Source organism: Augochlora pura, chromosome 4, assembly GCF_028453695.1.
Source record: "Augochlora pura isolate Apur16 chromosome 4, APUR_v2.2.1, whole genome shotgun sequence".
Lineage (NCBI taxonomy): Eukaryota > Metazoa > Arthropoda > Insecta > Hymenoptera > Halictidae > Augochlora > Augochlora pura.
In genome coordinates, this window is record NC_135775.1 from 250916 (window position 1) to 265279 (window position 14364).

A 14364-nucleotide genomic window follows, 5' to 3' on the forward strand; every position below is an offset into this window, starting at 1 on the left:
GATTCGACTAAATTTAAAAATGAACGGACGCGCGGTTACTGCGGTGCTGATAAAACACGTGCGACGTAAGACGAGGTAGAACGAGAAAGAATGAGGAAAAGGACGACCCAGACCTCTATTTGGCTTAAAACATTTTCCTTCGAACGTTTCTCTTAGAATTTCATGGATTTGTCCGATTCGATCCAGCCGGGATATATGTAACTGGAAAACACCGAGCTTCGTTCGTTCGTTCTGTTGGAGATTATACGCAGATTGGTAAAGTTGTTTAACCGGAGCAAGTCTAAAACGTATAGCATATTGCTAACAACGTTTAAAGTATTCTAATTTTAAAAATTGTCCAAGAAACGTTTCAGCAGTTATTTTTGCTATATTTGTGGTACATACGTTTACGGAAAGAACTATTACGTAGTCGGAATAGCAACACTGCATATCAACGTTTTGCAATTACAAGTTATCGCGCAACAAAAGAATATCGGTGTCAGTATCGATGTCGATATCCGGCGATTTCATTTGTGCTCGAATTTCCAACTATCACTATATGTGAAGCGAAAGAAATTGAAAGTTGAAAATGTCCGCGAAGTACAGCACTTGCGCTTCTTCGTCGTCCACTTTGTTGTCCAATCAATTTTCTATCGTGGAACACGAATCTTTCAATGATGTGAGAATCGTCTATAAATATCGTTTCTCTAAGCCATACCTCCACGCCTTTATACGATAAGACAAATATACATAAATCGAACAATTTTTCCAGCTTATGTCGCGCAAACATTGTTGCAAACCGTGTTATTACGTTTGCCTGGGAACTCTGGCACATATGGCACACACGCAAGTTCGAAAAAAGTATGCGAGAAACGATCGTTTGTACTTGATTGGTACTAAATATGCACGAGGTCTTTTTAAATGGACGCATCGATGCAATTGCAAAGTACTGTTGGTAAATGATTTTTACAAATCGCTCGTTGCCTCATTAGCCCTGTTTGCAGATGGACAATTTTTTAAATATACATATATATGTATATACTATTCTTGGACCATATACTGTTTGAAATTTTATTACACAGATACTTGTACAACATTACACGCAAAATACAGAAATAGAACTTACTTTGTATCAATGTTTACAAAGAACGCACGATTCCTATAGATTCTTTAAGATCTTCGCCACTAGTTTTCATTAAATTTAAATTGGAAAGTTCTGAATTTCTATCGTCTATTCTATGAATGGAAATAACTTCAGAATAATTAAATTCCATCCCATTTTTATTCCCACTATCTCTACCGCTTTCGCCGTTGGAGTGTCCACTATCGTTCGATAAGAGTTCAGTTTGATTAATTTTCCTAACTTTTGTTTTTTCGTCGTCGCTTTCGTCGGAACTGTCCAACTCGTCGGAATCGATATCTATGTCCAATAAAGTTTTCTTTTTATTCGGTTTAAACACATCGTCGAATTTTCTTTTTAGTCCAGATCCACCAGCAATCTTAAATCCTTCTTCGACAGCATCGCCGACCCTTTCCGTTAAAACTGATCTTTCACGATCGTACGTCTGATCTTTGAACTCATGTTTTGGTTCGGTGCAAAGTCGTTCCAATTTCTTTTTCTTGCGCTCTGCAGCTTCTTCTTCGCGTTTTCCTTGTTTCTCGATCCAAGCCTTTAATCTTTTTTCCTCGTTGATATCGCGAAGCCTGCGGCCACTCAAGTCTCTGCAAGCCTCGCGATTCGTAGTTTTCTCGATTTGTGCACCGATTGCGCGCAACATAGATCCAAAGCCTCCCTTTCCCCCGAGCAGTCGGGGAACGATAGAAACGTATCCATGATAGCAAGTATCGTTCTCGTTCACAAGCTTTCCGTTATGTACGATATAAAAGTTTTCTTGCGAGGAATTCTACAACCAAACATATCATTTTGTCAAGAAACACACAACTTTTTAAGGTTATGTCAAATCATTCTGTTGCTTACCGTAAAATTTTCGATCCGATTACGCAAATCGACAAGTTTAATCGGTGTGACAACGGTAAACATTTGCCTCGCACCAGATGCAGTACTTATTTGAACGTTTATCATTTCGATGTTCCACGAAATACTAACAACAACGTAAGCTAAACGTATCTCAGTCCCCAATGCATTTGCCTAGGTGAGTCTGTGCCCAGACCTTTCATCACCCATGCATTACTCTCCATGTTCGACGCATGCGTTGCAAAATAACAATCGTTGCCGCGACATTTTCAATATCTTTTATTTATTATTGCTCCATAGAAGTTGATTATTCAATATTATACCATATATGTATACGATTTGTATTTATATTTACGTTTATATACAAAAGCATTTCGAAGCCGCAGAAATGTCATGAAACGAGTAAGATTGGCATCCACTTGCGTCGAACAAGCATTGATAATGAAACACGAAAGAGCGGATACGTGCATTGAAAAAAATGATTTGTAAGTGTATGCACATACATATGTATGTAATTCTAGCAACTTGATATCCTCGCGTTTAATGTCTTTCTAACCCAAACCCAAGTAATGCGATCTTCGTACCCATTGGTCATTGGTATTATCCACAGTGTATGTATTCAGCACAAAATAAGTTGTAAAAACGATTTGTTGCAATAATTACAATATACTTTTCTAATTCCGTACGTCTCTCAAACATGTATGTATTTACAACCATTAAAAGAAGAAATAGATTTTCATGGTAGGAATTATGACTATATCGTTGTATTACAGGATATTCAATTAAATTATTAATAGTAATAGCAAAGCGAGGAGAAATATGGTAAGGTATTCTTTCTCATCGGCTAAATTACAAAAGGATAAGTGATTATGAATACTCACAGTGAAAGAATAGACTTGTTTGTTAAAGAAATCAAGTTCAAATGAACAGGCTGCACGTAGCCTGATACATATAATTGTTTGTATGCCGATTCAAATTTAATAGAATGCCCACAATAGCCACTTCCTCTTTGACGTATGAAATTCTCATGTACCTAAACTCTTTTTATTTCGGTATGTTTGCTGTTTGCGAGTTAGGCATGGGATTCTTCAAGGCAGCAAATTTGCCTTCACCTGGCACAAGCACAACGCTGACAGAGTTTGCACTTTTGTTCTTCCTCATAGTCACAGAAGGAGCTAGAATTTATCTTGGAAGGAAAGGAAACTTGACCGAACATGGATTACCGATTCTGATCGGAGTTGTTTTAACAGTGCCCAGTTCATTGGCGACATTGTATTTCTTGATCTGGCAGAACTATGTGCTCAGGCTAGAAGTAATACTCTGCAGCATACAATTAGTTTTGTTGGCATCAGAATTAATCATTTCAATCTTGTGCCTTATAGCTATTTATCGACCGCCATCTCCCGAAGAGTAAGCCCATGCTTGATTCTGTTCTCTGTCTCCTTTACGAGTGCAACATAAAATTCAATATCACAGAATTTTAATGTATACAATATAGAGATGGAAAAAAATGGTAGTGATGAAACTTGATTCATAGTCGATTTCTATACCTTTGGTACTATGTAACTTGTAACAAATGTATATGCATATTTGCATGTGCAGATACCTATTTCCACTTTTATAAACAATTGTTAAATTGAATCCTTTTTATTAACAGTTCTTTTATAAAAATTATCCAATCATATTCTATATTTACATAAAATAGTTATAAGAAAATAAATACAATCTTAATAAACAAGTTATATACCTTTTTCTTTTTTTAAAATTGCAGCCTCTAGACTACGTTTTGTGTTAGAGGTATTTGGTGGAATTTTAAACATTCGAATTTAATTCAACGCGATCGACACCTCGTCGATAGCATAATCGATTCAAGAACAATTCATTAGATATAAATTTAAAAAATAATATATTCAATTATCGAAATAAATTATACCTATTTTCTGTATTTTCATAATCAATCTTTTATACTGTTATTCGCAGCTCTGCGCCTCCTAATGGCTCGTAGTCTATTATTACAATATATCCGTAAAAATACAGAACCAAATACTAATAATACACCGATTATTCCGACAACTGTTACTCGATGGTGATATATCAAACACGACAACAATATAGCTAGACCCTGAAACAAATTCATAATTTAAATTATATGTTATATGCTTCGTTAATATTGGCATGTAAAAGGTACTACTATTACCTGCCGAATTGTCATTATTATGACAAACGTCACTGGGCCAAATTTCGAAATTGTGTAAAATATATATAGTTGGCCAGTCGCAGAACAGACCGAAATAAGCAAACAATCGATAATAAACCGAGGATACTATAAAAAAAAAAAAGTAATAACAGTTTTATAATTATTCAAAAGACTTATTTCATTAAGTTTCATTGTAATTACCTTTGTCATAAATAAAAATATGAGAGGGAAACTCGATTGTTGAAATAAAGACATTGCGGTAAATAAACAGGAGAACATATTAACTACACACATCATCTGTACGCTCGTTGCACCGTATTCTGTAAATAATGCATCTTGCCAGGTACTCGTGAAGCTATCTAATATTAAGTAGCCTCCTAAAAGAATAATACCGGAGACGGTAGTCGCATTATCTAAAAATATTAAATTGGTAGGAATGAGAAAATTTTTAAACTAACGAATACATGTTACAGATCTAAGAAACTTTACATTTACCGTTTCTATAATCAGAACTATCCAACATAAATAATGTCATTCCAATAGAAATGAGTATAGCTGTAACATATTCGTAATACTCGTACGTAGTACGTGAGATTATTTTCCCCATTATCATAACTGGTATAATTTTTGAAGCTTTTGCCAACACCTGAAACACGTAAGTGACAATATAACTTGATCTTATAAAAGTTTTGAAAGGAAACAATAATATATTGACTACCTGTGTTGGAAAGCTAACATATTTTAATGCTTCGTACTGACACCAACTGCTCATGATATTTGACAATGAGCAAAATGCATATTTATAGAGCGGTGCTTTGTGCTGTGGTTGTCTTTGAATCACCAGATATAGTCCTGACATTAGGAAAGCTAAAATCCTATTAACAAATACTAGAAACTGAGAATCTTTAAAACGATCCTTATTCCCATTGTCATCTTCGTATTCCTGAAAGACAAATATTTTCATGTCGAAGAAACCTTGAAATTGTAAAATTATTATCGGTCCACATTACCTACTTACTTATTTTGTAATTTGTGTTCTAAAACAAATATCAATGTAACTTGGGCCAAACATAACTTTGGGCCGTACCTGTGTCATTATCTTCTCTTGTAAATAGCCCCAGGATAGGTAGCTGACTTGTAAGCCGAAGAAGCAATAGAGGAGTAAAAAGGCATCTTGCATAAAAGTATGCTGAATAAGATTAGACGGCGTCGAGGTATAAGAAGAGTCCAAGAGTCCTGTTTCACAGTGACCCATAAAACATGAATGTATCAACCTTGGAATACATCCTTTACCTGTTCCATATGTAAACAGAATTTGGTATAACACAATGTATTGAATTTTAACGGTTTGTTGCTTTTTTACCTCCTCTTTGGATGTATTTGGTGTGACGAACATATTTATAGATGAGGTAACCAGGTAATAGTACGGTGGCATAACTTAATAAATTTAAACACAAGCGAACAATCCAATTGTATGAGGAAGACTCTAATAATTTCTCTCCAGTATTTACCAGAGATTGAAAAATTTCACTAGCTCCGAATATAAGACTCACAAACAGTAGTAATAGTATGCTATAGAAAAAAATCATTATTTTAATGTAAACCAAACACTTTAATATAAACCATCATATTAATATACAATTTTCGTAAGTATACTTCTCGATATGAAGCCCTTTACCTATAACTTACCAAATTATAAGATCGCTCACAAAATTTCGCATTGTTTTTATTAGAATTCAACTTACAATATACAATGGATGATCACTAACTTTATAATCTTGATAATTACTAATTATTTTATAACCTTCACCAATCCACGTCAAATGATGTTTGATTGCACTTTCGAGTACAAAAATATAATATTTCAGTGTGAATAATTTTCAAGTAATATTGCATTACATATCGCGTTTCTATATGATACATAATACTTTTAAATCATAATTTTATAAGATAGAAAATTGCTTTTTATGACAACGTAGAAAATTTATTAACCATATTCAATGGAAACTACAACGTACTACGTTCCGATTGATAATTTCTAACCATCCAAAAATGATCCGTCAAATCATATTTTGTAGGAAATTGTATCTTTGTACTAACGAACGTCAAATCCATATCTATTAGTGGTCACGACTCACGACACGTGAAATTTTAGTATCGATTATTGCTATTCGACATCTGCGATCACACGCTTCTTTTTTATTTCTTAATTAAATTAGGATTTCTACAAATCAAAATCTTTTACAATTAATTCTCAATCGTTTCAAGGATAAATACATTTGACTACATATATGTAAGTACAAAGAAATATATTCTACTGCTTCAATATTAAATATACATATTAGGTCATACAATCAACTATATGTACGTGAAATGTACATAGATTTATTTGTACATACAATTGTATTTTATATGTAAGTACATATGTATTCTACTATCTACAGATTATCTACTATGTATAGATTATCTGAGGCCGCGTTTAATATGGGTACATGTACATAGTGTATATGTGCATCACTATGTTTTGAATCAGCCGCCGCTATAAAGTGCCCGTTTGATCCGCTACAGACCGCCACTATCGGCCTTTAGGTAATGCCGCCGGCACCGGTTGTCAGCCCGTTTCACGTCCCCCGTTTATCAAACTCACATTTACGTGTTTACATATAGTACACGTGCTTCAAATATTTTATCATTTTACAATTGTTATTGCTTCTCTTTATACATATATAGCCAGCAAGCAAGTAGGTCCACAGTGCGACTGCTCTAAAACTGTCAAGAAAAAAAACGTTCAAATTTACTGTACGATAAAATACACAGTATATATTGTCAAAAATTAGAAACTCAGCATGATTTTTATAGGTAAGTTTAAATTAATCATACAAGAAATGATCCTAATTAAAGGTGATTAAGGTGTACATATGAAATTCATAGTACATATTCGAGTTAGGTTAATTTCATGTTGTAAAGATTCACATTATGGTGTTGTAATGGCTGTTCCTAGCATAGTTGTGGTTTTATAATGAATTGTAACGCATAATATACAATTCATACAATACTCGTCAGTAATATTCACTATTAATTGCCATGTTTGTAATTACAAGACGCATGTGCGTCGTAGATCTCCATTGGCTAATTTTTCTTTTGGTCAGGAACGTATCGCAATGGTGCTAAAACCGGCGTGTACTGTATGTACGGTATACAGTATGCACGTAGCTAAGTTATGCTCCCCAGTTTTCGATTATCCAGAGTGACAGCGCACAGTGGTAGAGAAACACGGAACAATGATCAAAATGTAAAACATTGACATTGCAAATTGTGTTTTCACTAAGAAAAAGAGTTGCTTCAAATGACCTCAAGAACTCCCATTTCCGGATTGTTAGACATTTTTGAGACACCCTATATATCTCGAAAACTGTTCATTTTTTACAAAAGTAAGAACTAAACTGTTTTCAAAAATAGTATAGCATATATTATATACTGAAAGTGTAACTGTGAAACAATTACTTCGACCTTTTTATTTTAGAAACTATTTGAACTATTTACACGTCCCTGTATTCTGTACACGTCATCTGTTTTAGTAGTGTCGATAAGATATTTTCCCGCCTAAAGTAAAGTGTTAGTTTTTGCTTCATTGCACAGTTCGTGTTGCTTTTACTTTTCTACTTATAAAAGAGAGTCGTTATTTTTGTTACATTTATAATTGTAAGTAAGATTTTTAAACAATTGAGAATTTTTTAAACAGTTTTACATGGTGATATATAATATGCGTTTCTTGTTTCTCTTAAAGGGAAAACCGTGGTCACGGTATTATCAAAAATGACCAACGAATTCTGTAAATTTTACAAACGACCGTATACCGTGTGCATCGAGGGGAACATAGGATGTGGTAAAACAACGTTCTTGAATCATTTTAAAAAGTTTAATAACACCACAGTCTTACAGGAACCCGTAGAATTATGGCGCGATGTGGGTGGAGCAAATTTGCTAGTAAGCTTTTAAAAAATTCAATATCACGAAAAACTGATTCAATATAAGAAAAACTCAATTAAGTATGTGTTCTCAATGTTTAGGAGCTGATGTATAGCAATCCTTCTCGTTATGCTTTTTTGTTTCAATCTTATGTGCAACTAACAATGCTACAATTGCATACACACAAAACTCCACATCCATATAAAATTATGGAAAGATCTGCATATAGCGCAAGATGTTTCATTGAAAACATGAAACGTACAAAGATGGTGCTGAACGTAGAATATATTGTTTTAGAAGATTGGTACGACTGGTGTACCAAAAATGTTAATTTCGAGACAGATTTAATAGGTAAGGTATTGACAACAGTTCTTTTGATAATTATGTTTTTGCTTTCTGAAATGAAAATATCAATTTTTTGTATAAACGCTATTTCTATTTTAAAACAGTTTATCTAAGAACATCCCCAGATATTGTGTATCAAAGGCTCAAAATAAGAGCAAGAGCTGAGGAAAATTGTGTGCCATTAGAATATTTGGAACAACTCCATGCCATTCACGAAGAATGGTTGTATCATCAAACATTATTCACTGTACCAGCACCTGTCTTAGTATTGGATGGAAATAGAACATTAGATGACATGGTAAACGAGTTTGAAAGTTGTAAAAATCGTATTTTTGGCACAGCAATGGAAAGTAAAAGTATTGTAAAAAAGGTAATTTCCCCACTTAAGTCTTTGTGTCCAAATGAAAGCGACAATTAGCAAAATGTTTGACTTATTGATTTTGATACATTTGCGTTCTTTGTAATATATGTATATAGAGTTTGACAACTCCCGACGTAACAATAAGTTCAGTTATAAAGAAGTTCGTTATTCGTTGCCCGTCGAATATTCAATAGCTTAACAAGTACAAATATTAATACTAAATAGTTTTAAATTTGTAAATTATATGTATTGTAAATATTGTTTCATTCTCGAAGATCTGTATAATGAAATCTTTGAATATCACAGATATGAATGTATTAAATTAAATCTTTTCGAGAAGAAGCTAATCTTTTAGCACAATCGTACTCTCGGCAAGCCCACAGTGCATTTGTCAAATGACCGATCTCCGCAGTCTTCGTATTAGCCTGTTTCCAGTCTAAAAACATTTGATAAATTACCTGAAAATCGATGTTGACTTAGTGCTTTTAAGAAAAAAATATGTAAAAATAATATATATCGACATGTAGTAATATAATCTACTTCGCTTATTCCTTTGAATCCATAATTTTCTTCAAATTGTTCAATTTGACCATCTGAATATAATAATTTTCTGGCAACATCTCTCCAGCCGTGTCCAATGTAAGTCTTAATAATAAGTATATCTTCCAAAGTAATTTCATCGGTGCATTCGCATAAATATTTTACATTAGCAGACATCTCTTGTTCCCGGGATTTTGATTCAAACTCTTTCGACGTTCCGCTACCTTCTGTCGGAACCTGATTAACGTGGCAAATGTAACTGGTTCTCGAGCCGATTTTGACTCCATTCGAATTAATTATATTGTAATTTACAATACGTGCTGTTTGCGCTGAAAATATATTTGCAGCTCAGATATTACAATTCGACCTGTTACAAACAATCGAATCGGATCGTTTATTTTCGAACAAAGAATTTGCGACTATATACTTACAGTACTGTTTAGGCTTTGTTTTCATTTTCGTATAAGTCTTTTGACGTTGTTTCGAATCGTAAGTGGGAAACTTTGTTTCGTCCTTCTCTTTCCCAGGAGAATTGCTTGTAGGTACTGAACCATTGGTCTGTGTATTATCAGTTTTTGATTTTGCGTTCGATTTTTCTTTAGTCTTATCCGCGTTTAAATTATGAGTGTGTCCTTTAATTTCTACTCGTGGTGGTTCAGGTATTGCATCCGTTGTCAACATGTGAAATCGCCGATACAAGTTGCTAAGTATCGGCATCTTATTGTGCCGAGTATGTTCCATTCACTGCTCAAACATTAAATATTTAGGAAATACGGATCTTTAAACAGTTCAGACTTGGGAACATACGTTACTATTCAAAAAGATAAATGCACTCGTAAACGATCGATATGTATGTACATTTGGTTTATCAATCCATTTTGTGACATGTATCTAGTACTCACGGAAAGGAAGAAAGTAACAGGCTTCGAGATTTCATGAATCACGCTTTAAGTATATTGTACGCAATCTACGTATATCAAGAAACTTAGAACTTTAAAATATCTAGGCTATATTATACGGTAACGCATTTTACTTGAGAATTTCTTTGACCTTTAAAAGTCTAATGTTTAGGATTTAGAATCTAAACCAAATTATTGTTTTTCTTACGTTTCGCTTGAAACTTTTTTTTCGTGGGAAAATATTTGCTCGCTTATTCGTTCGTGATAATAATTTCCTCGAACGGTGTTGCACGACCATGTGACTATGTTATTTTGATATTACATCCATATAACTTTTTAGCTATCGCTGCTATACGTACCGTTGTCAATTAAGTGATTTGTGTAATTACCCACAGACGATGAAGAGTTTGGCAAAAGAGTTTTCATGCCAAAGGAAACTGTTTATTGTGTCTAATGTAGAGGAAGTTGAATATTTATCGTGATTTATATACATAGATGATCCTTGTCGAGTTAGCCATAAAGTTAAAAAACTTGGAGATTATTCTGCATTGATATAATGCAAAAAACACTGTTTATAACAAACATTTCAGATACAGCACAGATGATTGTTGCCGTTTTTGCGATAAGAATAGAGTAACTATCGGTAAGAATAAAGTGATGTTTACGCGATAGTAGCGCCTCTCACTATTTCTGCTTCTCACTCCGTTCAGGGTTCGTCATGATATGACTCATGCGATCCGTGAGCGTACAGCACCAATTAACCTAGTGGTACAAACACTCATAACACACAAAAGCGCGCTTTCTGTTCAAAAATCAAAAATGTGAAATCTGGACATGTGGTCTTATAGAATATAATAACGAAGTGATAGTGTAGCAAAGAGGAAAATAGAAGTGTCTGAAAATATTGTTCAAGCTACTTTTTTCATTTCTGTTTAAAAAATTAAACGTAATTATTCTTGTCTCTCCACCACCATACCTGTAACAAATCAGAATAAACGTACTTGTCTAGATGCATAGAAATTGTGGCAAATATTTTTCTTTCAGCTTACTCGCTATTAATAGTCGGGAAGATCTTCGAAGTTTCAGACAGCATTGCTATTTAATATATCTCCAATAGGAAACATACAACGGAAATTGTCGTTGAAATTGCTACAACAAATAAATTATTCAATGGTTAATTTTTCATCGAAATCATGAACACAAATAATATTTTAAAAAATTACATGTTATCACAGTACACTGTGGACAAATTAAAGCCAATTAAAGAAACATTGTTAAGGAACATGCATCAGACCGATCCTTCATGGACAGTTATAATAGGAAAGGTTTGTATTGGCTGGATGTTTATGCACTAGTATAAAGAATAAGAATAAATTGTATTGAACAGATTATTTAGGAGAAAAATGAAATATATGCGGAAGAAAAAACCATGGATGAAAATGATGAAGATGATAACAATGATTTATCTAAGACAGCCAAATCTACAGAATTTCCATCTACTCAATTCTATTTTACACAATTTGGCAATGATTTTGAAAAGGAAATTAAACAATCGTTCGTACAAAAATGTGATATTGTAGAATGTCTTTTGGAAAATTTAGAACGTCCCATTGGAAAGTTAGATGTAAATTTATTGGAAAATTTAGAGGATGAAGAATTTGTAGAGGTTGTTTGCAACTTAGAGAAGAAATTGGGCACAACAGGTGTCTACAACATTTGTCATTCTTTGAATAATATGAGAATGGAGCAAAGAATTAAATATACATCAGTTTTTTATACTTACTTACTGCTACCACAGGTGACTGAAATCCTTATATACATGTATTCTGTAACAATTATTAATCAATGTAATGCGATAAATTTAAATGTTATATAGATAATTTTGATGGAAGAACCATCAAGAATGTTATTGTCCGTTATTATAGAAAGCGTACAGAAATTCCCAGATGACATTCAAAAATTAATTTTTGTTCCTCTGTTAAATGCCGATTTAAAAGATACAACAATTATAAACGTTATAACGAATACTTTTGAACATCGACGTAGTCTCGTTTTGATCACGTATGTACAGATAGTATCATTATTTTAATTTAAAAGCATCTTATGTTAAATATACTTTTATCAGGCAGTTGATTAATCTTAATGATGTTTGCAGGGAATACTTGTCGCACGCGAAAGAACTTAAACTATGGCATCTTCCTGTTTTGCATAATTTAATATCTGTCAAACTAGACGATGCAACAAAAGAGAAATTCATACAATTATTGTCTGGAAAGGCGCTCGATTTTTCTAGAGATAAAAATTTTGGAAGACTTGTACTGTTGTTCATAAAAACAAATTTAACTTTTTCTGAGCAGCAGAAACTCTTATTATGGGAAATTGCTAATATAAATCAAACGTTTTTCAAAAAACCTATACAAAACCTGTTAAAAGACACATAATAAATTGTTTATTACAAAAGAAGACAAACATAATTGTTCCTTACTATGTATAGTATTATTTTGGTGTGAACAGTGCATAGGACTTCGTTGGTAAGTCTATACATTCGGTATGTTCATTTAGCTTCACAACTTATTATTAGTTTCAAAATTGTTTTGCAAAATTACAGTACATGTAATTTAAATTGCATAGTACACAAAATGTTACTGATGCATTATTCCGGAGTGCAGTTGCGGTAGTAGCGTAAAATAAATAAATAGTATCGTATGAAACGCTGAAGAAGATTTAATATTTCCTGCATTATAAATGATTTCTTATTGTATTTTATCTTATAAGGATATATAATTGCTGTTAATTATATGCTGATAACATTGTATAATTGGCAAAGAACATTTTAAGTTTCGGGAGTCGTGTAACATTTACTTTGGATGCACGAACGGTGTTTGAAAGCTTAAACAGAGGATAACCTCACGAGATCTCTTTAAACTCGCGAGAATGTATAATAATCGAGATGCAACCAAATGAAATATCGTAGTTTACATTGCGCCAGTAATTGCACATAATGCTCAATGTGATAATGCTGAAATGTGAAATCATATAACCTCTCCTTTGAGAGACAAGGTATGGGAAAGTGTAAAGCTGTTATAATGTAAACATGACGGAAGAACTCTCTGGTGTGACAATAGTTATATTTATCGCGGCTGGTGTATTAACAATGTTATTGCTATTTATTTTTGCAAAACGTCAAATTATGAGATTTGCTTTAAGATCACGTCGAGGCCCTCATATTCCAATCGGGCACGATGCAAGAAAGGTATGAACGTGTATAGATACATTCATTGTTAATGTGAAAACTGTGACGTTCTTCTAATTGTGTAGTCGCTAAAGAAGGAAATTGAAAGGCGAATAGAAGTAATACCAAGGATTCAATACGAACCCCAACTTATTAGCGATCCACGATTTATCGTGACTCCTCGTGCACAAGTTCCACCGCATTACTATAGATTGAAAGCAGTAGACGACATCAAAGCGTTGGGTAACTATATCTATCATGTCCCTTGTGTCAAATCACAGTGATTAGAGAATAATTTAACTGATATTCGATATTCTTGCCCTGTCATTTGCATAGAAGCTGAAATTACGAAGTACGATAGTTGTCTCAAAAGGCATCCGTCTGAAAATTTAAGAGCTTATCTGCTCTCTACTCTAGCTACTCCACTGAATGGTAGCGGTCAAAGATTGATTCATCAGTTTTGCGATTTGTACGAACATGCTAGACACGATCCAACCGAATTTGGGGACGACGAGTATCAAGTGTACACTCGATTATTTCTTAAATTAATGGATGCGTAAGTATCGAAGTTGTTCGAACGCGGAAAAAACAATAAAAAGTTGCAGGAGCTTTTGGATTAAGATGTTTATAATGCAGTGTATACGAATCTAAATTCAATTGTTATTTTTAGAGCCCGTTTATTAAAATCGTATCCAAGTAGTAGAAAATCGAGTCCAAGTCGTACACCTATAAAAAAAAATGTTGAGACGAAACGGAATATATTGGAACCTAGGATGAAATTGCCAGAAGACCATACATTAACTGGATCAAGACCAAACACTTTGACGGTCATGGCTTTGGACAATAGCGAAACATCTGTTTAGTCAA

At 33.5% G+C, this 14364-nt stretch overlaps 7 protein-coding genes across 12 annotated transcripts; 4 read left to right on the top strand and 3 right to left on the bottom strand.

Moving 5' to 3' along the window:
• Window positions 1-1036: 1036 nt before the first annotated feature.
• On the bottom strand, window positions 1037-2395 carry LOC144469532 (splicing regulator SDE2). Its single transcript, XM_078179939.1, has 2 exons — window positions 1958-2395; window positions 1037-1883 (listed from the first exon to the last, which is right to left on the bottom strand). The coding sequence occupies exons 1-2, from the start codon at window positions 2060-2062 to the stop codon at window positions 1119-1121; spliced, it is 870 nt and encodes a 289-aa protein (XP_078036065.1). The 5' UTR covers window positions 2063-2395; the 3' UTR covers window positions 1037-1118.
• Window positions 2396-2492: 97 nt separating this feature from the next.
• Window positions 2493-3595, top strand: LOC144469536 (transmembrane protein 216). 2 transcript variants are annotated; one of them, XM_078179948.1, is made up of 3 exons: window positions 2493-2653; window positions 2728-3266; window positions 3337-3595. In XM_078179948.1, the coding sequence occupies exons 2-3, from the start codon at window positions 2940-2942 to the stop codon at window positions 3436-3438; spliced, it is 429 nt and encodes a 142-aa protein (XP_078036074.1). In that variant the 5' UTR covers window positions 2493-2653; window positions 2728-2939; the 3' UTR covers window positions 3439-3595. The 2 variants fall into 2 exon arrangements, with proteins under 2 accessions (XP_078036074.1, XP_078036073.1); XM_078179947.1 differs by having other exon boundaries at window positions 2497-2653; window positions 2728-3595.
• A 124-nt stretch (window positions 3596-3719) lies between these two features.
• Window positions 3720-6504, bottom strand: LOC144469527 (adenosine 3'-phospho 5'-phosphosulfate transporter 1). The gene is made up of 9 exons (XM_078179932.1): window positions 6144-6504; window positions 5841-6061; window positions 5515-5723; window positions 5239-5444; window positions 4870-5094; window positions 4647-4797; window positions 4353-4564; window positions 4152-4277; window positions 3720-4076 (listed from the first exon to the last, which is right to left on the bottom strand). The coding sequence occupies exons 2-9, from the start codon at window positions 5870-5872 to the stop codon at window positions 3909-3911; spliced, it is 1329 nt and encodes a 442-aa protein (XP_078036058.1). The 5' UTR covers window positions 5873-6061; window positions 6144-6504; the 3' UTR covers window positions 3720-3908.
• Window positions 6505-6759: 255 nt separating this feature from the next.
• On the top strand, window positions 6760-9154 carry Dnk (deoxynucleoside kinase). 3 transcript variants are annotated; one of them, XM_078179944.1, is made up of 6 exons: window positions 6760-7010; window positions 7301-7582; window positions 7675-7853; window positions 7939-8138; window positions 8222-8471; window positions 8570-9154. In XM_078179944.1, exons 4-6 carry the CDS (start codon window positions 7968-7970, stop codon window positions 8881-8883), a joined length of 735 nt encoding a protein of 244 aa, XP_078036070.1. In that variant the 5' UTR covers window positions 6760-7010; window positions 7301-7582; window positions 7675-7853; window positions 7939-7967; the 3' UTR covers window positions 8884-9154. The 3 variants fall into 3 exon arrangements, with proteins under 3 accessions (XP_078036070.1, XP_078036069.1, XP_078036071.1); XM_078179943.1 differs by lacking the exons at window positions 7301-7582; window positions 7675-7853; XM_078179945.1 differs by lacking the exons at window positions 6760-7010; window positions 7301-7582 and having other exon boundaries at window positions 7664-7853.
• On the bottom strand, window positions 8057-10765 carry Imd (death domain-containing immune deficiency protein). 2 transcript variants are annotated; one of them, XM_078179940.1, is made up of 4 exons: window positions 10625-10765; window positions 9798-10110; window positions 9367-9695; window positions 8057-9284 (listed from the first exon to the last, which is right to left on the bottom strand). In XM_078179940.1, exons 2-4 carry the CDS (start codon window positions 10105-10107, stop codon window positions 9144-9146), a joined length of 780 nt encoding a protein of 259 aa, XP_078036066.1. In that variant the 5' UTR covers window positions 10108-10110; window positions 10625-10765; the 3' UTR covers window positions 8057-9143. The 2 variants fall into 2 exon arrangements, with proteins under 2 accessions (XP_078036066.1, XP_078036067.1); XM_078179941.1 differs by lacking the exon at window positions 10625-10765 and adding an exon at window positions 10474-10602.
• A 685-nt stretch (window positions 10766-11450) lies between these two features.
• On the top strand, window positions 11451-12830 carry LOC144469530 (uncharacterized). 2 transcript variants are annotated; one of them, XM_078179938.1, is made up of 4 exons: window positions 11451-11590; window positions 11653-12063; window positions 12142-12326; window positions 12421-12830. In XM_078179938.1, the coding sequence occupies exons 2-4, from the start codon at window positions 11695-11697 to the stop codon at window positions 12704-12706; spliced, it is 840 nt and encodes a 279-aa protein (XP_078036064.1). In that variant the 5' UTR covers window positions 11451-11590; window positions 11653-11694; the 3' UTR covers window positions 12707-12830. The 2 variants fall into 2 exon arrangements, with proteins under 2 accessions (XP_078036064.1, XP_078036063.1); XM_078179937.1 differs by having other exon boundaries at window positions 11458-11590; window positions 11662-12063.
• Window positions 12831-13359: 529 nt separating this feature from the next.
• On the top strand, window positions 13360-14360 carry LOC144469535 (protein C1orf43 homolog). Its single transcript, XM_078179946.1, has 4 exons — window positions 13360-13518; window positions 13584-13740; window positions 13834-14053; window positions 14168-14360. The coding sequence occupies exons 1-4, from the start codon at window positions 13360-13362 to the stop codon at window positions 14358-14360; spliced, it is 729 nt and encodes a 242-aa protein (XP_078036072.1).
• Window positions 14361-14364: the final 4 nt, after the last annotated feature.